Source organism: Tinamus guttatus, unplaced genomic scaffold, assembly GCF_059628265.1.
Source record: "Tinamus guttatus ecotype Peru unplaced genomic scaffold, ASM5962826v1 Tinamus_guttatus_pri_ptg000915l, whole genome shotgun sequence".
NCBI classification, from domain to species: domain Eukaryota; kingdom Metazoa; phylum Chordata; class Aves; order Tinamiformes; family Tinamidae; genus Tinamus; species Tinamus guttatus.
Genome location: NW_028289449.1, coordinates 529,130 through 555,915, shown reverse-complemented (window position 1 = coordinate 555,915; position 26,786 = coordinate 529,130). Strand labels below are relative to the sequence as shown.

The window sequence follows — 26,786 nt, the reverse complement described above, 5'->3', positions numbered from 1 at the left end:
AATTTAGTTACAGATACAAATATTTTTCATCTCAAATTCAAATGCTTACCAATCACAAGATTACAAATGTATCTGACTACATAAAAGCAGTTTGACCAGATAACTGCTAGGTAAAGACAAAAATCTTTCTTTTTTTTTTTTTTATTTTTTTTTATTATTATAGTGTGGCAGATTCTTTGCAACACCCAGAGACACAAAATTTGAACAAAATTATGACAGCAAGAACTCTAATACTTCACAGTGAGAAACATAACCCAAACAACTGATCCTCAGACATGCTAGGATATAGCCAGAAAAAAAAAGAAAAAAAAAAAAAAAAAGAGAAGAAATAGAAAAAAAAAAATCCTCTACCTAGGCTTTTGAAGATCACATTTAAGAAACAAGCAGTTCAAATCTTACCTCTGTGTGATGCTTGACTTGAAAAGATGCCTAAAAGAGGTCTTGTACAATAACGTTATGCACTGGAAGGTTCCCACAGGATTCAAATAGGAAGAGTTATTACTGGCATTCAGTGAACAACACTCTTTACCTTCTGTTTTCCTTCCAGTCAGTACCTCCACAGCCACTGCCTGTCCACTGTTGCCTTAGGAGTATCCTTCACTCAGTTCCCAGTGGAGCATCTGATATTTTTCCAAGAAAAGCTTTTGAGACTCTGAACGAGCAGTTCTTTCAGTACAATCTCTGCGCCCAGCAACTTTCTACATAAGAGCCCTCATTATGAATTTTGAGTCAGTGAGGTTTTCTTAGTCAGCGTGTGATCAGGCTTTCTTGCCCTAGAATTGATATTTCCCTTACAGGGGGCATAAAGCCCTAAGCACATCCAAATACTGTGCAGGCTAATGACTACAACAGCAACACTAAAACAAAATCACATTAAAAATTTTATTGATAATTGGCAACTCTGTAATCCTCTCCTTTAGCTGCCATCTCATTAACATATTTGTTCAAAAGCCTTTTTTTCTGCTTCATTACATAATTTGTGTTACAGTATCTCCCCCCAAAAAACACCAATTATTTCAGGTCTAGATGGGTTATTGGACTTCTTTTGTCTTCTCCTTTTATTTTTCCCAGAGGAAAAATGGTGTACAGAGGAGGCTTTTAAGGTTGGAGAATAAACCACACTAAATCGACAGCCAAATTCTGAGTAACGCCTGGGATATCAGTAGTATATGACATTACAATACATGATACAAATATTACTGAATAATTTTTCCTAATAGCTCTGCAAAGTGGAACTAATATTATCATCCCCATTCTACAGACTGAGGGCAGTCCATCTCCTGTATCTCATTATATCCCACCTTACCTGATCTGTTACTTCAAATAAGAGTTTATCACTTTGCAATGCTGTAAAAGATTTGTTTTAGTAGCAGGTATGGGAATTTCTAGGCCTTCCATCTGAAATCCTGATTATACAGATATTGGCATTGAAACAAAGACCTGAAATTCAGTTCCTGTTTGTCCCTAACTTGCATTTGTTTGCAAGCTTTAAAAATAAATAAATAAAATATAGCCCCTCATATGCCTAAGCCATAAAGCCGGTATCAGACACCATCCCTCTCCCACGTCCAAGGGGAACTTGCAGTCTGGACCTCTATCTTACTCTGCACTGGGCTGAAGGATCTGGCCTGAGAACCACTGACAGGCAGGTCCTGCTGCAGCCAAGGCCTGTGATAGCAAGGCAGTCAGTCCCATCCACGGCCAGATCTGTCCAGGGAGAAAGGGCAAAGCTAGCACAGGCTGGAGGTTTCACCTTGCTCATACCATCCTGAAGGGGTATAGGGGTCACTGGGGGAAGAGTGAGGTCCAGGTGTCCCCTGGGGCAAGCCTGGGCAGCCACTTAGTGGGGCACAGGGAGGCAAGGGCAGAGGAGGAACACTGGTAAGGAGCTGGTTCCCTCTCCACCATAGGTGGCTTTCCTCATGACATGGGTGTTGCCCTCGGCAGGGCAGGCCAGCATCACCCCAGGGAAGCCAAGATGCCATGGCAGAGTTGGGAGGCCAGACACCAGGGTGACAGTGGCAGCGGAGGTGGCACCAGCCACACAACCAAGGTCCTGCAGCCAGGACTTGCGTGGGCGGCTGAGCTAACAATGGCCGTGGTGACACCGTGAGCGGCGGGGCTGCCACAGGCCGAGCCGCCAGCACGGCTGCTGCCTGCGGGCCTCGCTCACCACTGCGCCCGCCACAGGCAGCTTCAATCCTGGGTGTCCTTTATGGTGTGCCCTCTTCTCTCACGCTCTCCTCCGCTCTGCTGGAATACGATGCCACGGTTATGAGTAAAGTGTTAGCACAGGTGAGTTCACAGCAGCACCCAGCCACCGTCCCCAGGGTCTGAGGGGTGCTGGTGCTGACTGTTCTGCTGCCAGGGCACGGTGCTGGCAGGAAGGGGTCAGGAGGCTGCCCACAGCCTCTGAGGATCTGTGGGAAAGAGGGGGTCCCCTCACTGCAAATACCCCAGAGCTGCGGGGCTGCGCGTGGGGCTCATGTTCCCTCCGGAGCCTGTGGGCAGAGGGAGGACGCGCCCCACATGCTCGAGGCTGATGCGCCCCATCTGCTGTGGGAGACACTGTTGTCTGACCAAGAAGCCTCCTGCTCTAGCAGGAGAGGGGAAACATCTTCCCCTGGGGGCAGTTCCAGGGGACAAAACTGCCTTTCTGTTAAAAAAAAAAAAAAAAAAAAATCAGTTACTGTAATTAAATTTATCTAGCAAAGAAGGAAAGAGACACCCCAAAGGCCTCCTGGGGACTAATGAACCTGCATGGGGCTGTGACTCTTAGTAGAAACAAATATTTGTCTGTCAGTGCTGATATTTCTCTTTAAAATTTTTTTGGCTTTGCAGTTGGCTGATTGCCAGAGACATTTTCAGTTTCCTTTTTTCCTCTTAGTTCTTAAAGAAACAAACCTGAGAAGGATAAAGAGAAAAAAATGACAGAAGAGAACAAGTTCTGCAAAAATTGGTATGAGATCTCTGTCTCCATTCCTATGGATTGTAATAGTCAAGAGTTTGCTAAGATTTAATATTAATATCCTTAATATTATATATGATGCCCTTAGAGAGAGGGAGAGGAGACAAGGGGGGCATGTGCCAGAGGAGATGTGTTAGGCTAGCTAATGAATACTAAGCAACAAAAGTTGTAGTTATTTTCACATTTGAAGGATGCTGTTTTCTTGTTGTTTCCTGGGGAGGGGTTCTTGCTCCTTCCATAGCCTTCTCCCATGTTAGACGGGGGGAAAGTCCTTGTTCTCTTTCTGCGTAAGGTCACTGGGAATAATTTCTTAGAGCATGGCAGAGGAGTCAGTGGACAGACAGTGCTAATCCTTGCAGCCGCCTCAATCTTCCATGGCTAATGTTCCTTTCTGTTGTTGTGCCTGCAGCTAAGTGACAAAAACTTAACAGCAAACTTTCATCTACAAGCTATCCCCAAAATACAAAAATTTCAGTGTAATTGTTCATCTTAGAAGAAAAGTCTAAAATGGGCTGTGAGAGGTCACCTAGCCTTGTTTTAGTTAGCAGCTTGTAGGCCACTGGGCTAATTGTAGGAAGGAAGACTGTGAAATACAGCAATTATAAACAGATCCAGACATAACAAGGTCAAAAAAAGCAAGGAAGGAAATAATCTGAATTAAACCAAATCAATAAATAAAGCTTAACCTGAATTTCATTTGATCAGAAAGCCACCACTCCACCTTGCTCAAAGAGGGCCTGCGGATTTCTAAAAGATTATAGGGGATCTTTTAATTAAAAGAGTTTCTGAACACTGATAAGATTCCCAGGAAGAACCTACTACCTACTTGTTTAGTTTGATGTTTCTCTAATGAGTTTTTAAAAACGCTCTGGTAACTCAGATTACATATCTCCACAAGAAATCCATTGCAGTGCTCATCCATCATCACCATGAGGAGATTCTCGTAGTGTCTAAAGTAGATTTCTTTGCTGCAACCTCCTCTGAGAAAATTCATTTATTGCTTACCTCCCTCTCCAGGACTTTCTTGCTGTGTCTGCTCTGTTTTGGGGCTGGGCTGTTTCTAAGCACATGGCGTCTTTCTGAACCCACTGAGCATGGTGACAACATCTCTGTGCCTCTCAGCTCAGGCACAGAGCAGTGTTCATGTAAATGGAGCAGGTCCTTGGCTGGGCTACCTTACAACTGCCCCACTGCGAGACAAAATGCTGTGAATCTTGGGGTGGTTCATATGACACCCAAAAATGTCTCATTTTATAGAAAGGTATATTGCTTTTCTGTGGTGGTAAACAAGATAAACAGCTCTAACTCTTCCTGAAACAAAAGTTATACCAAGAGCTTTTAATCACTACCCCTTCCCTCTCAGAAGCGTCCCCAGTAATATGGCAGAATCTCCATAACAGAGCCCAGTCTTTTACTTGACTCAGAAGGATGAAGGAGAACTACAAATATACATTCACAGTTTTAGGGACAAACCATCTGAGTTCATTCACTCCTTTCTATTTCTGTACTCGGCAGTAAACGAGATGTGTCCACTGCCAATTTCTCCCTCCACGAGGCCCACTGCCTGCGGTTTCTCATTCTCTGTCCAGAATGCGATGAACCGGTTGCCCAAAAGAATATGAAAGACCATCAAACAGAAGCACACAAGCAGGTGAGGTACACTCCATTTTTATCAGATTTTTCTTGCAAATACCAAAAAACTCTGCCAGCTCTGAAGTACTTTCCTGGTTCCTTAGTGCTTTAAGTATATTTGAACTCCTGTAATTCTTTAGCCAGAAAATGTGGTATTAATTTGATGTCTGAATACAGAGGCATACATTTTTATTCTATTAGTTTCCTTGATTTAGCAATTCCTTTGATTTCACTCAGAACACATGAATAGGTCTCTTGGCAAACCTCAAGTAAACTAGCAAGCCTTCTATATTGTTGCAGGACCTATTTAGACTAATTTAGACTGAATATCAGCCCTGTACCTTCAAGTTAAACTTCAGGCAAAATTTTGAATATGTTTTATATTTCACACTGGGACCTTTCAGAACTGGATGCCTGCATAGAATGACAGCTTCCTGCAGGCTCATCAGATAAAATTTTTTTTTCAAGATCTCAACAACATGACTCAGATGTGATAAACACATTCACCAAAACTTTGTCAGTGACTGTGATGAAAATAATCGTGAGCTCATCACAGCAGCTTGAGCTGATATTGCTGTATGAAAGCACTAACCACCCTGCTGTGCTCCAAATGAACCGCTATATGCTACACTTGCAGGTCAGATGCAATCTTTGTCACCAGAGTATGCAGCAGTACCTGCTGGAGTATCATGAGGTAAGTACAGAGTATGATCTTTGTCATCCTCTAGGTTGACCCCGTTGTCTAGCCACCAAGAGTCACACAAACATGAGCAACAACAGAAATAAATACCTCTCTCCCGTTCTGGACCATTACCAGATAAACTCCCCAACAGTGGCATTTTTCTAGCATTTGCCTAATCTCCTACAAATAACTATATGCTGTGGTGGTTTTCCATGCAGCCTACTATGATATTCTATTTAAAAAAAAAAATCTATTACTTTCTCATCCTTAGCACCTCAGGCTGCTTGCAAACTTCCCAAAGACATTTCTGTCCTACCCCACATCTGCATTACCTGCTTTTTCAAAGAGGAGGTTGGGCAAAGTGAGAGACCTTCCTCACACAGGAGCCTGGCACAGGAGCTATCAAGGCTGTGCCAGCAGCAAGGCAGTTGAGGAAGAGAAGCCCAAAAGAACTGGCTGCAGCTGAGGAGCAAGAGCAGCCTGCCCCCTCTGGCTTTATTCCAACCATTTCGGGTGAGCCAAAGCAGTGACCACAACAAGCTTCACCTGCTTCTGGTAGTTAAGTATTGGGATTTTGTAGGCTTGTGCTCTGTTGCTGACCTATATATACGCAACAAATCTTCACTGGTGTTGATTCCCCTTTTGCCTTATATTGCCCACGTTCTCCTAACTTAAAGCTAGCCTAGATAGGCCAATTCCATGCCTCTATTTGATTGTGCAGATACTTTCCTAAACAGCAGATACTTTCTTAAGCAGTTACTAATTTCTCTAGCTTAGTCTTTTACTATTGATGGATAGTTCAGACTAATTTTCTCTGTGCACAGGCCCAGGAATGCCATGAACGATCAATGAAATGCAGCATCTGTGAGTTGGAAATGCCCTTCAACAAGTTGCAGGAACACCTGAATGCCTGTGCCAGCCGAACGGAGCGGTGTTGGGAATGCAACACATATGTCATGTACAAAGATCAGAACAAACACAAAGATATTTGTCAGAAAAGCAGTCTGTCCAACCACAAGGACGTTGTTGCACTTGCCGGCCAGAAAGCTTCCAAATCCAGCACTGACTCTCTACCTTCTTCCTCTCTGGCTTCCTCTTCCAATTCTGAGAATGCAAAGGCATGGAAAGATGTCCGTCCCAAAGGGAAAGAAAGAGACCAGCCATTGACCTCCAAAACCTTGCTCAAACCTCCAAAGAACAAAAAGAGGGTTGGCTTTCTTTCTCCCACAAAGAGTGGGCTTTCCACATCAGCTCAAGCTCTTAAAGACACTCTGTGTTATGACATGATGGTGGCCTGTGCCCACTGCAACACTTTCCTGCCACTTTCGACCCTTCGAAAACATGAGGTGAGCAGTGACACCTTGGGCTTTGTCTCTTATATGCTCATATAAAGGGCATACTTACAGGGTCACAACACCTCCCCTGAGGTCCCAGGGCCTATTCCAGATTCCAGAGCTACGTATGTAAATGCTGACTGTACCTGTATTCTTGCCATAACTCCTGGAATTGTCTAATTCCATTAGTTATTTATGCTCAGATCCACACAGACTACCTCCATTGCCTACAGCCTACCTCAGAGTTAGGAAAAAATAACATCAATTTTAAGGTCAAATCCTGAAAAATCTTCAGCACTCTCCTTATTTTCTATAGGCTGATACTGTTTCTTCAAAAAATGCCATGATTCTATCAGCTGCATCAGAGATGGAGCTTTAGAGAGTTTCAGTCCCACCACAGGGGTTCAGTTGCTCCCTATAGAATATAACTGCACGTTGAGTATAATATTAAGCTCTTCTGTAATACAATTGTTATTTTCCAGATCAAGTGTCTACACTTGACAACTTTACAAAATACTAAGATGAAGCCAAAATCAAGTCATGGAAAAGAAGGTATTGCAGAAATTGTGAAATGTAGAGTAGAAATTTCCATCCATAATTATTCTGTATTGTGCAAACTGGAACAATGCAAAAATATTTTGCAGAGGAAGTATATGTATAAGAATTAACATTCAGAATGTCAGGATATTGTAAAGCTTTTTGGTATTCCAACACACTGGTTCCCATGTGGTAGTTGGAGGCACTCAGTAGATAAGTTTTGTAACAGAAGAGTAAAAAGGAGGCTAGACTTGCTGTTTGATGGTTGATTTAAGAGCTGGTTCAAGTCAAGAGAACAATAATTTAAAAAATCCACTCATTTACTTTTGCCTGTAAAGCTTTAATCTCCTGCTAAAATAAAGACAGCAAGCACCCCCATATGCAGTGGAGAGTTTTTCTAATTTGGATTTGTAGGAGGATTCAAATAAAAATAAGTACATCATAATTACATGGATTATTTGACTTGCATTATACTTCTTCAGACTGTTCTACTTAATACATCAGTCTCTATGTCATCGTAGAGATAGGAAGACTGTAAAATTGTGAATATCTCTTTAAAAAGACTGATAACTGGGTTTTGTTTGTTTTACAGAAGGTTCCTTCTAGACACTTATGCTTAAATTTGAAAATAGAGATGCAACTCCAGAACGAAGCTTCAGCCCATCCTTAACAAAAAGCACAGCAATTACACTAGCTCTATCGAGAAAAAATAAAAGTTACTCACTACTCTGGATGAAGAACAGAAAGTGGTTGCAACTTTCATTCTTTGTTAAGAGAGGCCTTTAACAGGTTTCATCAGAAAACTGGTTTATTTTAGAAGGGATTAAAGATGAGGTAAAAACCTTGGATGAGAGGAGGTGGAGGGGGGAAACACAGCAACTGACAACAGTTTTTCCTGCCTGGACACAGCGACTTTAAAGATATCCTGGCGTCACTGTCCGGGTGCTCAGAGGGGGCTGCCGTGGTGCCAGCTCACCAGTGCAGGCGGACACGGGAGGTCCATCCGCACCCATGGGCAGCAGGACGGGCAGCAGGACGGGCAGCGGGGCCTGCGGAGCCGCGGGATGGGGCCGGGGGAAGAGCCCGTGCAGGCGGGAAGGGCCCGCGCTGGGGGATGCGGGGCAGGACGGCGGAGCGCTGAGCGCAGCCCTGCCTCTTCACGCGGGTGTTCACTGTCCTGCGCAGCGCTGTTCACCCGGGGGTTTATTGCCCGTTACTGCTGAGCTGTCCTCTCTGCAGAGCATCAGCCTTTCATCCTCCAGCGTGGAGCTCCCCCAGCTGGACGTGAGATGGAGGGATGCCTCTGCTTCATCAGCGCTTAATGTTCCCGTTGCAATTAGTTCTGACTGGTTTACTTACATTTGCAGTTTACATTTTGATTCTGCTTAATAAGAAATAATCTGTTCTTCTGTCTTGCCAAGGAGCTTATGCAGGAGGAAGGCAGATAGGAAAGGCCGTCTCCTCTGCTTTTCAGTCATCCATTATCATTTAAAATGCAAAGATACCTTATCTATCCTCTTGCACAGTTAGTATGGAGTATTTAACTTTTTCCACTTCCAACTGTAATAGTAATGTAACATGCTATCCCTTTCAAATCAGCTAGTTTGTTAAAAAAAAAACACTAATTTCTAGTTTGTTTTAGATGAATCTTGCCAATCTGTTCCTTTGTGAAATAATCCGTTTGGTTTAATATTAGCCACACACCAATGATCTGCATATAATTTACAAACAGGCTGTCGGGATCTGCAGGCAGCTTTTGCTCAAGCAGAGCTGTGGCTCAGCCGTGTCCCAGGCAGGGGCAGAGGTGAATGTGTCCCACCTGGAGAGGTGCAGAGCAGAGGCCAGGACACACTCGCCGGTGGCTCGGCCATGCTCTTGGGAACAGCACCGTAGCTCACCGATGGCTGCAGGGGCGATCAGAGGCAACTTTGGTGGTTTCAAGTCCTCTGTATATATTTATGATTTGTTATTTGTGTGTGTATATACATATTTCTACAGAAGAAGGGCCACAGTGTTTCCAGGGCTCACAAGGATGCTGTGGGACGGCTGGATAAATGACTCCTTTCCTCTTCCTACGTGGTGGCCATGAGTCCATCACAGGCTGCGGGAAGGCAGCCCACAAGGGCTGGTGTGTTTGGTGGGGGAGAGTTCAGCTGTACCATCCATTTGACTTCCAACAGTTGGGAGTTGGGACATTGTGCAAGCAGATTTCACAGTCATTTTCTGCTTTCCTGAGTCAAAAGCAGCAGCAGCAGCAGACTTTGAACAACTGATGGCATTATAGCACTTAGGGGCCTTGATTGTTTGGTTTCTTAATTCTTTTTAGAAAGGCTACAGATATAACTGTGAGCAGAAGTGGTCTAAATTAGCAAAGAGGCTTCCCACCTTCCTATGAGTTTCCTTTATCATTGCTAATGGAATAACTCCAGGGCTTAATCTTCAACTTCCTGCTCAATCTGCATTTCTTTTTGTCTCACCACATTAATTAATTTATAAGCTGAGAAGTGACAGGTGGTGTTTATTATGGAGATGACTTCCTTGAACAAGCTCCCAAAAATAACCTCCGCTGGTTTGCAAGGAACCTCATATTTGATAATTAATTATGCAAACCTACTTTAACATATCTTTAGGTAATCAGAACAAAAGAAGGAAGTTGTCTTTGTTAATTATCATGAAAATTTACTTATGAATATTGTGCTTATGCACATTACGGTGTCTGCTGTCACTCATGTCCAGAATAGCTTCAGGCAGTGTTATTTTCTTCCCATTGTCATCATAAGAAAGGGCTGATGAAAAGAACAAAGCTGGAGTTGAAGGCTCCACAGATTCATCTCAGATCATGTTATTCCTGTTGTGACTTCATGCCCTTTGGCTGTTTCAGGGTCTGGCATGCTATGCTTGTCCTAGCTGTGTCATCTCGTCTTTGCAGGGTCACAGTGTCCCTGGGACTGGGGCTGTGCCATGCTCCCCTCCTGTGGTCCATGATAGGAGCTGGATGTAGCGTCCCATCTGTAGTGCGACGAGTGAAATCGGACTGGCCATGGGTCACAGATGCTGTTTTGGCGTTTTCTGTCCTGAAACAGGCAACAAACCAGTTGGTGTGCTTGTAAACCAGGACATTTTAAACTTCCTTTTGAAATATCTCTTGAGGGTTCTTCCCTTTATCTTTGAGGTAATGCTTTATCTACTAATTCCAGGTAAGAGTTTGGCTACTTAGCCTTCATAGACCATGTTCACAGGCCAAGTGTTGCAATAGATAAAGTCGCAAATCCAGAGGTCTGCTGGCCAGTTCTTGACAGCTGGGTGAGTGTGACAGAATTAATTACGGTCTTGGATTAAAATTTCTGGCAGTGCAGGTTGTAAGTGCTTTGCTCTTTGGTAAAAGCCCCCCCAGAACAGACTAGCTCAGCCTTTGGCCCTCATTTCTTCCCTAGCATAAAGCTGATAAAGCAAATTTCCATTAAAATAGAGAAAGTTGAACACTCCACTTTATAGCTACTCTTTATGATACAGAGAATGTCTTTGAATTTCCATAGCTCGACATTCAACAGAGGTCACTAACATATCACTAAATACCTTTGTAGGTGCTGCTAATACACATTTTATGCTCTATCTAGTACTGAAAATATTAAATGTGTCTGATGCCTGCTCAAAGACATACCTAAGGATCAAAACCTCACTTTCATCTATGCCTCCAAGACCCAGTTTTCTAGGATACCCTTGAGCAAGCCTGATGGAACTCTTTGGTGCAATAAAGGACTCTCAGCACACTACTTGCATCATTTTATTTCTTACCTACTTTATCTTTGTGTGCAAAAATGGTGTAACTGACTCCTTGAAATCTGTGATTAAAATGGTGAATTTGGGGTTCTTCCCACTATCTGTATGAGTACTGTGCTTCCCCGAGCTGTGCCGACGGCCCCATCACCTCGGCAGTGTACAAGCACACAAGCAACGGAGCCAAGCTGCAGAGCTCATCCAGGCAGGAGGAAGGAGATCTTCTACCTTCTCCTGGACACCTGGAGCTGAGACATGGAAAGTTCAGGCATCCTTTCCAAGGACACTAGAGAATCTGGCAGATCCATGCTTCTAATTGTCAAATTCATAACATAAATAGTAAGAGACCAAAGGTGTAATGAACCAGCTAATCTGCAATAACATCATAGCAAAGAAGTAAACTGGTAAAAAAAGTCACAGTTTATTTCAAAATTTTAAACCTGGAGGATAGAGAAATGGCTTGATTCCCCAAAAGCTTGCTTGAATTTTCTGTTTTTAAATCTACCCCCATTCCCTAAAAGCTAAAGATGAGGAAGAGTGACAAAACCAGCAGAAATGCAAGAGCTGATGCTGATGCTTGATTTCAGAGCCTGATCTGAATGACCTTGATCACTGTGAGCAATCCTGGTTTGCAGATGTTTACAAGTACTGCTACCACACTGCACGTAATAATCTACGGTGGCACAATTAGAAGTTACAACCACGATGCCACCTCGCTTTGTAGTTTGCCCTTTTAATTTTGTTCGTTGCTATGGTTGCAGCAAAGGATTGCAATCATTGCTGTTTATATTGAAAATCAAGTTACATCAATAGAAATCCTGGAAACTAAACAATAAAAATATGCCTTAACCATACAGTGCATTTGCTTTTGCACATAATAGGTTGCTCACAAAAATCAGGATTCATCAAAATCTTTTGTTCCTAAAGCACTTGGAAATTTTTTTAAACTAAGGAGTTGTCAAATGATTGTTTATTTTGCATACATACTTACCCAGTGCTCTTCATGAGGCTGGACAATATGTTTTTCTTTTGCATGGTTTCTTGAGTAGATCCTTGAAAGAAATCACTTTAACAGCCTTTTATTGTTGAAATATCTACTTTTTTTTTTTCTATTTTTGACATTGCACTAGTCATAGTAGCATGTTAGGTCTAAGTAATGTGTCTTTTAAAAAAGATTTCAGAACTTTCTCCCACACTGCTTTTCTTGTCTGTTTGGATTATATAGGCTTTCTGAGCAAGGACTGACTTTATTATAGGCAGGGGTCGTCCAAAGGAACTCCTACTGGCTGCAGTATCAATATCTGCACTCTCAGTGTCCGGCTTTGCACGTGAGCGACGGGCAGCCAGGGGCAGGCACAGGAGCCGGCTGCGCTCGGGTAGCAGCTAGGCTGATCCTGTAGAAGGAACAGCCAAAAGCCGCCACCCTCGGAGCGCAGGACACGCTGTCCCCTGCTCTGCTGCCCGACAGGGGCTCTGCTGTCGTCGTTGCTGGAGCTTGGGCTGCTGCGGGCCCCGGAGGGGAGAGCTGCACCGAGACTCAGCTGCTGCATCATGCGTCTCCTTGCAAAATGTTGAATCCACGAGGTTTAAATAGGAGGCCAGTAAGGCAATTTGCTGTTTAAATGACCCAATGCACACTGGGCGTATTGAAGAAAGAGCCATTTCCTAGTGACTAAATCTCATTAAAAAAGCAATTTTCCAATCAATTACAATGCAATTTAGCTGGTAACTGTTTAATTATCAAAAAAAGCTATTTTGTTCTCCATTCCTATATTTATGAGCCATTCTTTAAAATCTCATCTTCAGAGTAGTTATTTGGAACAATATGGCTGGTCTATTGATGCAATTATATTAAATTTTTCAATTCAATATATGGTATTAATTCAAGGAAATATTGTTTGCACAGAAGCATCAGAAAGGGGAAAGATTCATTGTTAATTTGTTATTTTCATGCGCTGTTGAAGTTGTGTTATTTTATGTAGGTTTTCATTATAGAAACATTATTTATATATATAGATTTTTAATCCCGTACAAGACTTACAAAGCAGAGCAGGATTCATCTCCGTGGGAAGACTGCTGCCTCCAAAGGGACGGGAACATGCAGAAGTGATTGCTGAGGCGGGAAGCGATGCCTGTCCTGTCCTGGAGGAAGCTCTGCGGGCTCAGCCCGGTGACAGCCAGACACCCAAGAAGCAGCACTGCCACCTCTTGTGATTCTTGATGAGCACCCTGCAATACTTGGTGTTCCTAAAACCCCAGCTCCCGGAGCTATATCAGACTTTCATAATTCTTTATTAAATGTTGTCTCAAGTCTTTACAGATGGCAAAAAATCTCAGAAACACAAGCCTTTAGCCTTTGACTATGGATGACAACCACCCGAATGCAGGCTGACTTCCTCCCAGCTTGTGCATTTCGATCTGCTCTGTAGCAGCTCCCAGGTGCCTGCAGCTCATGAGGCCACGTGGTCCCACTGTGGGAACCAGCAGCTGCAGGACTACCAAGCACTAGGGGAAAAAATGCTGTTTTTCTGAGCAATAGCTGTTTTGCCTCCTTTCTTTGCGCATGTATGTGTGCTTATTGTCTGTTTCTGGGATGTTCAAGTCTGGAAGGTTCTGCTTATGAGCATATATAATTATTTATTGACTTAGCTCCAGTGATTAATGACTCAGTGTCAGCAGGTCTGCTTTACTGCTATGCATGAACAGTAGTATTGAGGTAATCAAAAGTGTTGGGCTAATTTGGACCTCAGCACCTCATGCAGAGTCACTGTGGGGGCTTGCTCAGGGAAGATGCCAGCCTGTGCTAGGGACCTAGATGGGAAAATGCCTGATTGAGGCGGCAGCACGAGGAGCTGTACAAGCGACATGCACGGAGCCCCTTCCTGGGGATTGTGTTAAAGCTCCTCGGTGCAGTGTGTCTGTTAGGCACTGGCTGCAGGCACAGCACGCCCATGGACACAGCCCAGTCCAGGCTTAAGCTCCGTTTCTAAATTTCAGTTTGTGAGTGAAATGGAGCCAGTATTCAAAGCAGATGAATGAGCACTTGCAGGATCAAAGCTGCTGCAGTGGGGCTGTCTGTGCTGCAAGCAGAGCAGAGCAGCTGCACATGCAATTCTGTGCGCAGGAATTGCTCTTCCAGGATAATTGCTTCCAGCTATGTCCCAGCGCAGACAGGTCTTTCTCTAACAAAAAGAGTGGTCATTTCTGGAGCTCTTGTAGCTCCTCTGCTCTCAGGACACAGCCTGCCCTAAACCCACAGGCATTTTCATGTGTGTGACAGCCAGCCCTTAGTGCAAAAACTTGGCAGTTCTGTGACACCCTCGGTGTAGATTTTGAGCTCTTGCACACCATCCCTTGATGGAGTAGCAACATATTTAGGAGATGAAATGAGGCTGGGAAATGCAACTTAACTGCAAAATGAGACTTCCATTTCTGCTCTAGAAAGAAATCTTATAAAACAGTCTACCTATTTAGCTTACAGAGCTATGGATTGAAACGGTTGTCCTGGTGTCCCTGCTGCTGAATGCATGTTTAAATAAAGGAAGGCTGCTGAATAATTTAAATAGATGCTCTTCAATAATTGATAATCTTTGCAACAAAGGCTGAAGCATCACCAGTAAAACTTCAGCATGCCTCCGTGTTCCTTATGGGCTGATTCTCTTGAGAAAGGACTGTTTCTGTTATTTTTTCCACCTAGTCTTGCAGGAAGCGGGGATTAGAGCCCCGGGTCTGTCTCCATCACAACTTGCAGAGGCACACATGGATTTGCTCCACTGCTGCAGGAGAACTGTTGGGAGGGCTCAGCACAGCCCCCAACTCCATGCCCCATTTGGGACTAGTTTCCCTGTAAATACCTACAGAAATAGGGCTTGAGACAGGCTGCCGCTCTGGAGAGCTGAGGGGGGCCGTGTGTGCCGGGCAGTGCGGTGCTGCTGTGCAGGAGCTGCACGACTTCTGAAACTGCCCTGACCCTGCAAACCACCTGCATGGGGACGTCCCGGGACACCAGGAGACCTGTCAAAATGCTCGAGCTACAGGTTGCTAAAAATGGGCACTGAGGACATTTCCCTGGGATTGCCTACACAGCTTTTCCACCTGATTTCAAAGAACCTGGATTCTCTAGACAGGTTTCAAAAAACGTTGAATTCTCCAACCTGTGTCCCTTTTGGTGGAAAGTCACTTGTGTATATTGAATGGGGAGGGGAAGGGGATTTGACTGATAACATTATGGTGTTCGTAGACTAGTTTTGCTTTTGCTGAACTGCAAAACAATCAGTAGCTTGAGGAAGGTGGCTCTGACCTTCCAAACACTGGCTAGGCTAAACAAACAAATAAATAAAGAGCTATCTTATTTTCAAAGTGTTAGTGATACACAAAGGTTTTAATTTATTGTTCATTGGCTCCAAAGTGCTATTACTTAAAGCTGTTTATGAGCCTAACCATTTGCAAAAAGCAGCTTTTGAGGAGAAGGGATACAGAGCTGGAAGAGGCTGCCCTGATTAACATTTGGTGATTGTAGCTTCAGAGTGATGCTTCAAACACAAAAGCTCATCATGAATTTGAAAGCAATCGCTCTGAGTACGCACAGAGCTTGGCCTGTATTAATAACTACATTATGCACCATAACAGATTGGCATTAATAACTGCAGATCAGATATATGACTGGGGAAATCATCTGTTACGCTATTAGATGCCAGTAAGAAAATGTTGTGCTTCCTCATTGCAATATGCAAATCTATCCTACTTCCCACAGTTAAGGGCATCTTTCCCTCCTGAAGCTGCTGACGGCTTTCCATGTCACCACTGTACTGAGACGGCGCTCTGTGAAGATGCAGAACGATTTTACTTTAATGGTAAACTGACTTTCCAGGCTGAAGTCATCAGTGCAGGGAGAAACGGGGCTGCGGAGCTTACAGGGCTGCAGGAGGCCAGGGGTGGACAGTGAGGGCGAGCGGCCTGTGCATTGGCTGCTTCTTGAAGTTGGTAATTGCTATTTCTGCCTGCACTTCTCCACTCCATGCATTTTTTTTGTGTAGATCTTGGGGGCTGTTTCCTTCCTCCAAGTGGTCTGAGGTGGTGGTTGGCTCTGGGAGATGATCACCCAAACTCATGGCTTGTACAACCCGATCGGATTTGGAAAGGTATCTCCTAATAATCAACACAACTTAATACAGCTGCAGTGAAACTGACATTGTTTTTCTGTTACTAGTGTGACATCAAGCAAGATTAATAGTGTCTCACATCGGTCTCAGAGTTTTCTGATAATGAGCAGACTTCTGTGATATAAAATCCATCATGCAAAGGCACTGCATTATGTCACTGTCAACAGAAAAACAAGAAATATTTGCTCTTTTCATCTTCTGATGGTGGTTGCTCCATCCAGGGATGAATAAATGCAGCTGAGACCTTATAAGAGGTTTGCAATCTTTGCCCTTGTGCAGAAGTTCTCTGCATCGCAGAGGTCTTCAACCACCAGGCTGCTATTGTCGGGTCGCACGGACTCCAAAGAGCGCTGGATTGGGATGTTTATAATGGTAGTAGAGTACACAGCAGAGCTGTATTTATCAGAGCCCTGGAATAAAAGACCATTTCCACAGAATGAAGAATTAACCAAAAAATTCTCCCTCACTAACATACGTCCCCTGTCATGCTGGGGTAGCACACAGGAGTGCAAGGCTTTCATCCTCTGGGATGACAGATGAAAAACAGATTTTCAGCTGATGCTAAGAGCTGCTGATATACATGTTCAAGTCAGAGCTATGTTAGTAATGATAAAAATCTCAGCAGCTTACTGTGTTAGCAGAAACAAAGCAAAATAAAAGCCAAGAAGAGCCAAAAGCCTCACAGAAGTGAACACCTGCAACCTTTCTGTGCAACAACAGGCAGAGTGGGCGCTTTGGTTCCCTGGTCCCGCTGGGCCCTGCGCACGCGGAGGAGCAGTGCGCACGTAACGCCTGCGAGCAGACACGACGCCTCCGCTGCTCAGCAAGCGCCAGGAGAAGGAACGTACGTGATTCTGGTTGCCCACAGCGTGGTTCCAGCTGCAGCGCCTGCGTTCCTAAGGCTGGTCTGAGGACGGAGCGCCAAGAAACCAGTAGGCGTGATGAGTTGGCAGGGCTGGGAACTGCAGCTTCTTGTTGTGGATTTGAAAAGAACCTCCATGGTCTCTGCTGTGCCAGGCTCTTCCTCCTGATGGATCTGGATTTTAGCTATTGTCACCACAAAGCAAATAAACTAAAGGATAAAATGCATAAATAAAATATATAAATTTCTATGGATCCTTGTGAACTGAAATGATCATTTTTCAAACTAATAAAGTATTAGCCAAGATTTCACTGGAATGCCACTCTGCTCAGGTGAATAATGTAGGAAATATTATTTGTGATAATTAAATATCTAAGCTAGATTTACAAAAACATGATTCTTTTATACATAGCTTAGGATGACTTTGATAAATTTGCTTACTGTATGCTATCAATTCAGAGAAGACAAAAGCCATTTGTTTATGAAAATTAGCACATATAAACAATGAGACAAGGCTTCTAGATTTATGGCTTAATATTGTAATTAGATTTTGCTAAAGAAAAAGCAGAAGCCTTTGATACGGTGAACTTATAATTATTTGTATACACAAAGGAGATGCAGCATATTGTAAAGTGCTTGTTAACTGCCTGCCAGTCCAGGAATATTTATTTATGTGGAAATTGCATTCAAAGCAAAATTTTCTGGAGAAAATGCAGATTAACAAAAATCAGCTGGAGCTCAGCCATGCAGCACCATGCTGAGGACAGAGAAACTGTGTGGGGATTCTCTGCATGTGGATGGAGATGGGATTGATGATGGTAATGAGGATGGCAATGGGGACAGGGTCATGGCCGGAGGGGACACGCAGCACTGGCTGGGAGCTGGCCTCCCAAGAACTGGTGTTGGTCCCCTCCTCAGGCACCAGAGAAGTAATGCTGCTTGGCGTCCACACGCAGAACGAAGATATCTCTGTGGCTGACTGGGAACTATTTAACTGAATGCTTAAATCATTGCATATACATCATATAATGAAAGCATTTTATCAGACTGTCTTTTTGAATCTAGTGGATTATTTTTTCATTTAAGCAAAACATATGTTATTTGGGCCATTAATATCTAGGCACATTACTAATCTGCTATCAAAAGAGGAAAATAGATTTCCCAAAGAAAGATTAATATTAACTTTAAGGCGATTCATCAATGAGTAATGACCTGCTGAATCCATTACATCTATCACTTTAGTGGAGCATGGATTCAAAAGCATGGGTTAGATAAACAGATGGTGCTGTTTGAATATGTTCAAGAGAAAATGAAAAGGATTTTAAAAAGGCCTTCTCTGAAATCACTTTACACTGAAGATCCCATAGCGAAACTCCTCTCCTGCAGGGCAGGAAGTAGATGATTTGCAGATCTGCCATGGTGCACTGTACCAGCCCTTGCAGGGAGGTGATGGAGATTTGGGATTTTGAAGGCTGACCTGTTCAGCCTGCCGTGTGTTCGGTGGTTGAGGCGCCTGTCCCCAGAGCCTTGCTGCTGCCCCCGGGGCTCCAACCCGCGGGCTCTGGAGATGGTGCCGCCGTGCGCCGGGACAGAGCCCGGCTGGCTGCGCTGCACGTGGCAGGTGGTGCTGAGAGGCGCCATCAGGCAGCGCAGCGAGGCCCTGCTCGTGACGTGCAGAGCCGCGTGGGGCTGCGTTAGCAGAGAGGGTGCCGGGGGTCCCTGCGGCTGCACGTGGGTTGCCCGCATTTTGTCAGACCATCTTTCTCTAAACTCAGCAGGTATCACGTACAGCTTGTCCTCCTGAGCGGACACTGACATCTCCCTTTGCAACATGCCAGGAGGAGTCAGTGTCCACTACGTCCTGTCCTGCCATAAGGCTTTAAATCCTTCTTCATGGATTTCTGTGCAATTACAGCCTGCTGGGGAGCTCGAGAAAGGCAGAATCCAGCAAATAGGCTGTAATCTGTGACTAGGACGTCTTCATGTCTTCTCAGGTGGGACTTGCTTGACGGCAAGTTTGCCTCTCCAGGCTGCATCTAATGCTCATCAGCACAGGTCTCAGTACAGCCAAAGGATGGGAGATCGACCCTATCCTTGGCTTAGGTGCTCGATCTGTCCAGCTGAATCACAGCCCCAATGAAATGGAGACCCAATTCCCAAATACCTGGTGGTGAGAGAGGGAGGATTATAAAGGAATGAGGAATCAGCAGAAAGGACTTTGAAAAATGTCCTTTATAACTGGGGACAGGGGAAGCTGCTCAGAACAAATCCTTGCAAAACTTCAGTATTTCTTAGAGGCTGAACAAAAGCCATTACAGTCTGGTGGTTATTGTATATTATAAAGGTTATTTCCAAATACTTGACTAACACCTAGGGAGAAAATATATGCCTTTTGGTTGACTAGCACCTGAGTGCTTCCTTCCAGAGGATGTACAGCTCCAGCATAATGAATACGGCAATCTGCAGGTGCTGTGAGGAAAGGACAAACATTATTGTTAGGATTAAACTGTGAAGGTTAAATGAATTATTTGGGAAGATCAAAGTGTACTAGTATTAGACCTGCCGGGGAACACAGAGGGAGGAAAATGCCTTTGTAAATTCTCTATCTTTTTGATAGCTTTTTTTCCCCCCAAAAGATGGTCTGGTTTATGCGCTATGATACTTTCTTACTCCTTAAAATTAATAGGCTGCTGTGTTGTGCATTTCCCTGAAGACTGGTGTTTTCCACAGGCCGCATGTAGGGGTGACATGAAACGTGGTGTTTGGCTGCCCGCCTCAGGGCAGGACAACCTGCCCCTGGCTGGACCCAATATGTGATTTCAAGGGGAAGGGTCTGCTCAACACCATGGAAAACATGAGGAATCCCCCTCTCCGCCTGTGCAAAGTCTGTAGTGTGTTCGTGAATGGATTTCTAATGCATTCCCTCCACTGGTCTGCTGGGCAGCTTTGAGGAAAGCGTCTTCCTGCTCATCCCCTGCTTTCGCAGCTGCCAAACGGAGATACTGAGACTCTGTTGGTGCTTAGGGATGTATAACTGCAAAGCAGTATAAAGCAACAGCGCAATGTGAGAAACACAGTTCTACCACATCACACAATAAGGAAAACAGAACTACTAAATGTTCTTACAGATGTTTCACAGATTTCCCTGAGTTCCAACTTGCCTTCAACAGAGGAAGTGGTTATTTCACAAACATGAGTTGCACTCCAGGGCCTGGTTTGAGCCCTTAGACATAGACTGCTGCAGGGGGAAGTTTGTTTTATCAGAATCAAGGAGAACACTGTTCCACCTGCTTCAATTAACAGTTGTTTCACTGATCAAACCTCATGGTAAATCTGAAGAAATCAGCTCTTCCTTCTCTGTTACACTGCTGTCTTCCGCAGGGAAACTGAAGCAAGGGGAAATTGCTCCCTGTTTTGGGTACCATGGGCAGAGCCCATATGAGCAGAGAGGGAAGGAAAAATCCTATCTGCTCTAAAACTGCTGGCCCACATACTCATTGAAGACTGCATTTGAAAGCAAAACCACAGAAACCGTCTGGCTGTTTTTCAGTGCGCACTTCATTTTCTGCTGCCAACTGGCTCCCTGCTGAGTGGCAAACTGTAATCTTCAAATTAGCTGGAAAACAAGTGCCCCAATACAAAAAAAATGTTATTAAAATTGAAATATTTTCAGGATCTGTTTTCTGTAAATCAGGTTTCTGTCATCTGAAGTCCAAAGTCTGCCTTGCGCTCCTAAAGAAATACGTCTCTGTGTCTGCCACTGTATTCCAGTAGGTAAAAAAAAATATTCAGAATGTTACAGGAAGTTGTTGAACTGAGAATTTTTTTTTCAATCATTCTCTCTCTTTCTGGTGTTGAACAGCCTTGTGTCCTTCTCTCCCCCTGGAATTTTTGTCTACTCCCAATACAAGGAAAAAGCTGTAAATCCAATTAAGCCTTTGCTCTATACATTCCTTTTGTTTTGTGTGTTTAAAAAAAAAAAAAAGCTTTAAAAGATCTTACATTATGCTAGGAGAAAACTGAGTGGGTTTATGCTCGTCATTTCTTAACTTTGCGTCCATTTCTTTATTAATTAATTTTTGCAAATGAATGACCCTTCTTTGTATAAGCAAGCCCTCCAGGGGCTGTAGAGCCTTGTCGTCGTTTGACTCCATCAAGACATCATTGGTGGTGGGAGTGGGACCTGGGAGTCTTTACACAGCAGAAGGTGCTGCAGCGTGCAGGAAATGTGCATCTTGTCAAGACTCGAGCCAGGTTACTTCTGAAGGGCTGCAATAGGTCCTTAACCTCTAGCAGCTCGGAGGATTTCAGGCAGGAAATCCCATCCTCATGGGCTACAGACAAGCCATCTTGGGATGAGTTTTACAGCACAACCCTTCTCGTGTGCATCCCATGGGTTGGACTGGTCATGAACACTGCTGGGATGTGACAAACCAGCCTTGCAAATGGCCTTGGGACGGAGGCTGGGCAGTGGTGGCAGGGTGTTACGGGATGCAGCCCCGAAGCGACTGTTTGGAAGTGGGAAGAAAGCACAAGAAACAAAAAAGGGCAGGGAGCCGCAACTACATGTTGGAAATGTCTGTCCATCCATCCTGCTGGTGCAAACTGACTTCAGAGAGTTCATTCACTAGCCCTAGATGAGGTCCCGAGTACTTAAGCGTTCCTCCTCTTCTTTATCCAGAAAATGCAAGAAGATTTAAAAAATAAATAAATAAAAACATTGAAAATCCTAGTTTTCCTTCTAGTTTTTTTCGCATGGCGTTTCATAAAGCAGATAATTGTAGACGAGATAAAAACACATGACAGTGTGAGAAGAAACAGGGGAGATAATTTGCATATAGTCCACAAAATACAAGTGACCATTGTTTGTTTTTTTGCCGAAGAGCTTAATTAAAATCCACTCGAGTCCAGAAGCAAAGCTGCAAATGTAAAGGGCAGCGCTGATTCCCACTGTATGTTTGATTTAATCAGCTTGGCCTCTGGGGAAGTTGGCCCAGCACAAATATCCCTAAAGGATTTTTTTTTAATTTAAATGATATTTTGGAGAAAAATGAAAGCAGCAGTTTTGCACCAGCTGTGTAGAGTAAATCAGAGCCGCTCAGAATGCCCCTGATCTTGCCCTCAAAAGAAACTGCCATATTGATGGGGGTCTGCTGGCAGCATTGGTTGCGTCTTCTAAAGCAGTGGAGAAAAAACAGAGAGGGGTCTGTACTAAAGGCAGCAAGGCCATAGAAAAATACTTCAGATCAGTGGAAATAATCTTAATTGATTGACAGAGCTAATGGAGATGTCAACAGAGAGCCCTATCAGTATCACAGCTTTACTGATAGCCCATGCAGCTACTTCACCACCTATTTACTGTTCTTTTTTTTTTTTTTTCTTTTGTTCTATTTTGAAAGTTAAGCATTTGCTCTTTTATGTAACTGCCAGGTGCTGGAAGGTCCCGGAAGCTTCTCCAAGTGGGAAGGGGTTGGAAAGGGCCAGCGGGTGGGGGGCCTCTCTCCATGCAACAGCTGTGGGGAAAGAAAAGCAGCATGTCTCTACTATGAATGCACAACATTTTTACAGGATTTGTAGCAAGCAGAAAGGGGAAAATTATAGACAGTCATTCTTATCATTCAGCTAGGATATTCATGTGTACAGCACCTGATGTGAGTACTGCCAGGTAGGCTGCTTACTACAACTTGGAAAAGTGATAGCAAATGATTAGATCAAAGAACCCAGGAAAACACATTTTGCTAGAACATTAGAAAGCATTAGGATGCTGTTAGAACAACTTAAATCAGAAGAAAGGGGAGTAACAGCAGGAAAATAGGACAGTGCTGCGCGTCCATAATCAAGTTACCTCTGACTGGCTAATTGCGTTAGGAAGCTGGAAGTCAGTGGAGCGCTCACGGCACACGTCGGGGCCATTGGCATTATTTAGTCATCACTAGCTCTTTGCGCACAGAGTAATTTGGTAACAGCAAAGCCCTAGTAATGAAGCATTTACTTTGGTTTTCACCTTAACCTGTTTTCCAAGCATTTCATTTGCAGTTTGCCATTCAACACCTCCATTTGCGCTGAAAATCTCCTTTCTCCTCTGAAACTCTTCCAACATGGCCAGAACACCCCGAGATGTTCCTTGTGTCCCCTCTGTAGCAGCCCTTGTCCTGGTTCGCATGCCATATCCATACTGGTGGCACACCTAACGGTTTGGTTCTAGCGAGCTCCTCGTCGGGTTGCAACGGGCTGCAGTCGAGGCTACAGATAGACATGATGTGGCTCTTTAGGCCCAGTCCTAAGGAAGTCAACACTGAGGGAGGCACTTGTGCACTTTGCTGAATCAAGGCCATTGAGCTCCACTTCCTGCATGGATAAGCTTTAAATAAAGGAAATTGCTACTGCTTCCTTACTTTTTTTTTCCCCCTACCTCTCAAAGGTTAATAGCAGCAGTAAATTGTTTTGACTAGCAGTAGACCGAGTAAATAGCAGGAAGGAAATGAAAGATACAATATTGGTCACAGCAACACTTTTCTTTAGACTGTCTTTTTCATCCTTGAGTGCTTTATATGGAGCTTGCACCTGGATTAGTCACTACTTCGAAGAAAGAGGAGAGAACAGACAGGCTTAGCAAAATGTGTGGGCAGTGTCATTAGCCTAGGCTTTGGATGCAGGTCTTGGACTGTCCAAACTTCAGTCACCAGGCATCCGGATTTCCTGATTTTTCAATTTTATTTTGCCAGGATGAATTTTTGTGCATATGTTATTTAATGAGCTCTACTCTGCAATGTCCCCTAAGTCTTGATATCTTCTTTGTGCCAGACAAAACCTGAGCACCAGCTGAGGTCCTGGTGGGAACGATGCTGCTCATGCACGGATGCCAACTGGGTGGCACTAGCTCAGCTGAGCAACTGAATGTTGTCCCATGGTGGCTTCACTGTCAGGGGTGTCTGACACAGACAGGCTGAGAAGATATGCCAATAGATGTACGCCCCGATCATGGAAAAAATTGCATTTGGTCCTGTCATGACTTCTTGAAGGTGGTCGGAAATTCCCAATTCTTAAAATGATTCTTTTCTCATTCTAGGAAGTGTAATTAGTGAGCTACATTCACAAGAATGGCAGCAGCTCTTTCTTGAAAAAATTCCTCTGTATGCAGAGATCTTTACATATAAAAGTTAGCGGTGCAAAGACGTTTATAGGGAAACAGAAATCTATGCCTGCAAACACAGTGTAAGTGCTGATAAACTGTCAAAGCAGATGCCACCCACAACACATCAGCCTTTCTCTATCCTCTTTTCAGTATTTATGTAATCTTCACAACACACACACCTTCGGCATCTCAGACCAGACCAGTGTAAAATGGGACATTATAGTATTAGAATTCCAAGCTGCTCCAAGAGGCTGCTGGATTTCAGTATGTTCCCCCATATGTTTTAACACTTTTGCTTTTCTTCCATCTGTTTCTGGGAAATGTGAAGGAATTTAATGATCTTTTCTAAGGTTATTAAACCAACAGCTGTTGTCATTAATACAGAACACTCTTAATGGCCGTGCACAAATTCCAGTGATAAATCCAGCCCTGCCATCCTATATTTCTTTTTAATGACTGCAGCATTTGTACTGAAATTGAGGTTAGGAATATAGTAGGTTCTTAAACTATTATTTTATGCTATAACTTTGGCATAAAAATAAGCTTGATTTTTTTAAAAGAATTCTTGTTCTTTTTGTACTAAATACATTCTATGCTCAGTAAAACAGAAAGTCTTTTGTTTCATTTCCATTTCCCTTCCTTCTCCCTCCTCCCTTTTCTGTTCTCCTCCTCCCTCCTGAGAAATGAACCAACTAAACCAAGAACTGTGAAAAAGTTGCCCCCCAAAAGTGGTTGGATAACCTCACAGTGGAATAGCTTTTGGAATATAGCCATGTTTACATGACATTTATTTGCAAAAATAAATCAGCTTTTCCTTTTCCTTTTAAAGGGTCCTCTCAAATGCAAAATTGATGGTGACATTTATTATATTTGGAGCTAATTTTTGCCTCCAGTGACTTATTGTCCTTCATCGTCATGAAAACTGTAAACATATGCTTGGCTACCCTTTAATTAAGGGTGTACATTTAATTAAAATAATCTCTGCATTGACATCATAAGCAGGGATGGGCAGGAGCTGAATTATTCTCTCTGTCATGGCAGAAGATCTGGGCTGAAATCACCAATTTATGAGGGATTTACCAAATCTACACAAAACACGGATATTCAGGACCTCAAATAATTAGCCTGGAAATGACTGAGCAGAGTTAAATCCATATGTCTTATTAGCAATCAGCATTGCTACCATATCAGGAAAGGAAAAGAAACATAAAACATTGAAAAAATTAGAATAGGAAGGGGGTGGTGGGTGGTGGTGGAAATGTGTCTTAATCTTAGGTAGTTCTTTCAATAAATTTTCAGACCAGTCCAAGGAAACTATCCTAATGATTGAAACTGCGTAGTTTCATCATAGGATATGTATTCCAAGGGCTTCTGGCCTCATTAGAGATAATTAATAGATGATTATGGGTCTATCTAGGGGCTTTATGCTGTCAGTTAGCATTGCAGTATGAGCCTTCTGTGGGGAATAGAAGGCAATAACTGAAATGTAGCGCTCGAGTCTCAGATACATAGTCCGTGTTTTTCGTGAAGCACGGCGCGGGGGCGTGGCGTGGCGCGGGGGGCGTGGCGCGGCGCGGGGGGCGTGGCGTGGCGCGGGGGGCGTGGCGCGGGGCGTGGCGCAGCGCAGGGGGCGTGGCGCAGCGCAGGGGGCGTGGCGCGGCGCGGGGAGGCGTGGCGCAGCGCAGGGGGCGTGGCGCAGCGCAGGGGGCGTGGCGCGGCGCGGGGAGGCGTGGCGCAGCGCAGGGGGCGTGGCGCAGCGCAGGGGGCGTGGCGCGGCGCGGGGGCGTGGCGCGGCGCGGGGGGCGTGGCGCGGCGCCGGGAGGCAGGTGGCCGCCGTTACTCGAGGCCCGGCGGCCTCAGCTGGGGCCGCGCAGCCTCCTGATGCCCCCCGGGCCGACTCCCTCCCTCCCCCGAGGCGCCTGCGGGCGGCGGCTGCGCATGAGGCGGGAGCGGCCACGTGACCTCGTCAGGCGGCTGCGCGCGACCGGGGCGGCGCCCTCGCTGAGGCGCGGGGCAGGCGGCTTGGGCGCGGGACTGCGTGTGGCGGCGGTCCCGATGATGTGGGGACGCGAAGGCTCCGGACGAGGCGGCTCCGGCGGGGAGGATGAGGACGCGCGTGTTCCCGACGAGGCGGCCTGCAGTGCGGTGTTCGCGGCCCGGTAAGTCCCCTCGGCTCCGGCTCCCTGGCCCGTCGGGCGGCGCTGCTCGCGCGGGGCCCCTCCCAGCCGCCGCCCTCCTGGCGTGCTCGCTGTTGGGTTCCTCGTTCCTCCCTGGGCGCCTCTGTGGCCCCAGCTCCTGCTCTCCCTCCTTGGTGCCGCAGAGCTGGCCAGGCACCCTGCTCTGTGCGGCCCTGGCCACAGCCGTGGGCCCCCGGGGCTATCTCCCTGGGCTTCCTTACCTCGTCCCCCTCACCTCGACCCTTGGGCCACCCTCGCCCTGGTCTGCTCGTGGCCTCGAGCGGTGTGTCAGCGCCCATGGCCCCATTTGCTCTGGAGATGAGCCCCAACAGTGTTGGGGAGGTGGCTGCAAGTCGCCATGCAAGCAGCGTCGTGGAGGTGGCGCAGCCATGCGGCTGTCCTGGCCATCAGAGTGTTGAATAAAAAAAATAATACCTCGGACTCTGTGTCGCTTCTTAGTAGAGCTAAAGCTGCTTCCGCTGTGTCAGGTGGTGGCAGAGTGTGGGGATGGTGGAGGGGT

The 26,786-nt window shown here is 45.0% G+C and overlaps 1 protein-coding gene across 1 annotated transcript; it reads left to right on the top strand.

Moving 5' to 3' along the window:
• The first annotated feature begins 2,892 nt into the window (after positions 1-2,892).
• On the top strand, positions 2,893-26,252 carry XAF1 (XIAP associated factor 1). Its single transcript, XM_088538012.1, has 6 exons — positions 2,893-2,959; positions 4,484-4,619; positions 5,238-5,294; positions 6,107-6,628; positions 7,099-7,168; positions 26,005-26,252. The coding sequence occupies exons 1-6, from the start codon at positions 2,928-2,930 to the stop codon at positions 26,250-26,252; spliced, it is 1,065 nt and encodes a 354-aa protein (XP_088394138.1). The 5' UTR covers positions 2,893-2,927.
• Positions 26,253-26,786: the final 534 nt, after the last annotated feature.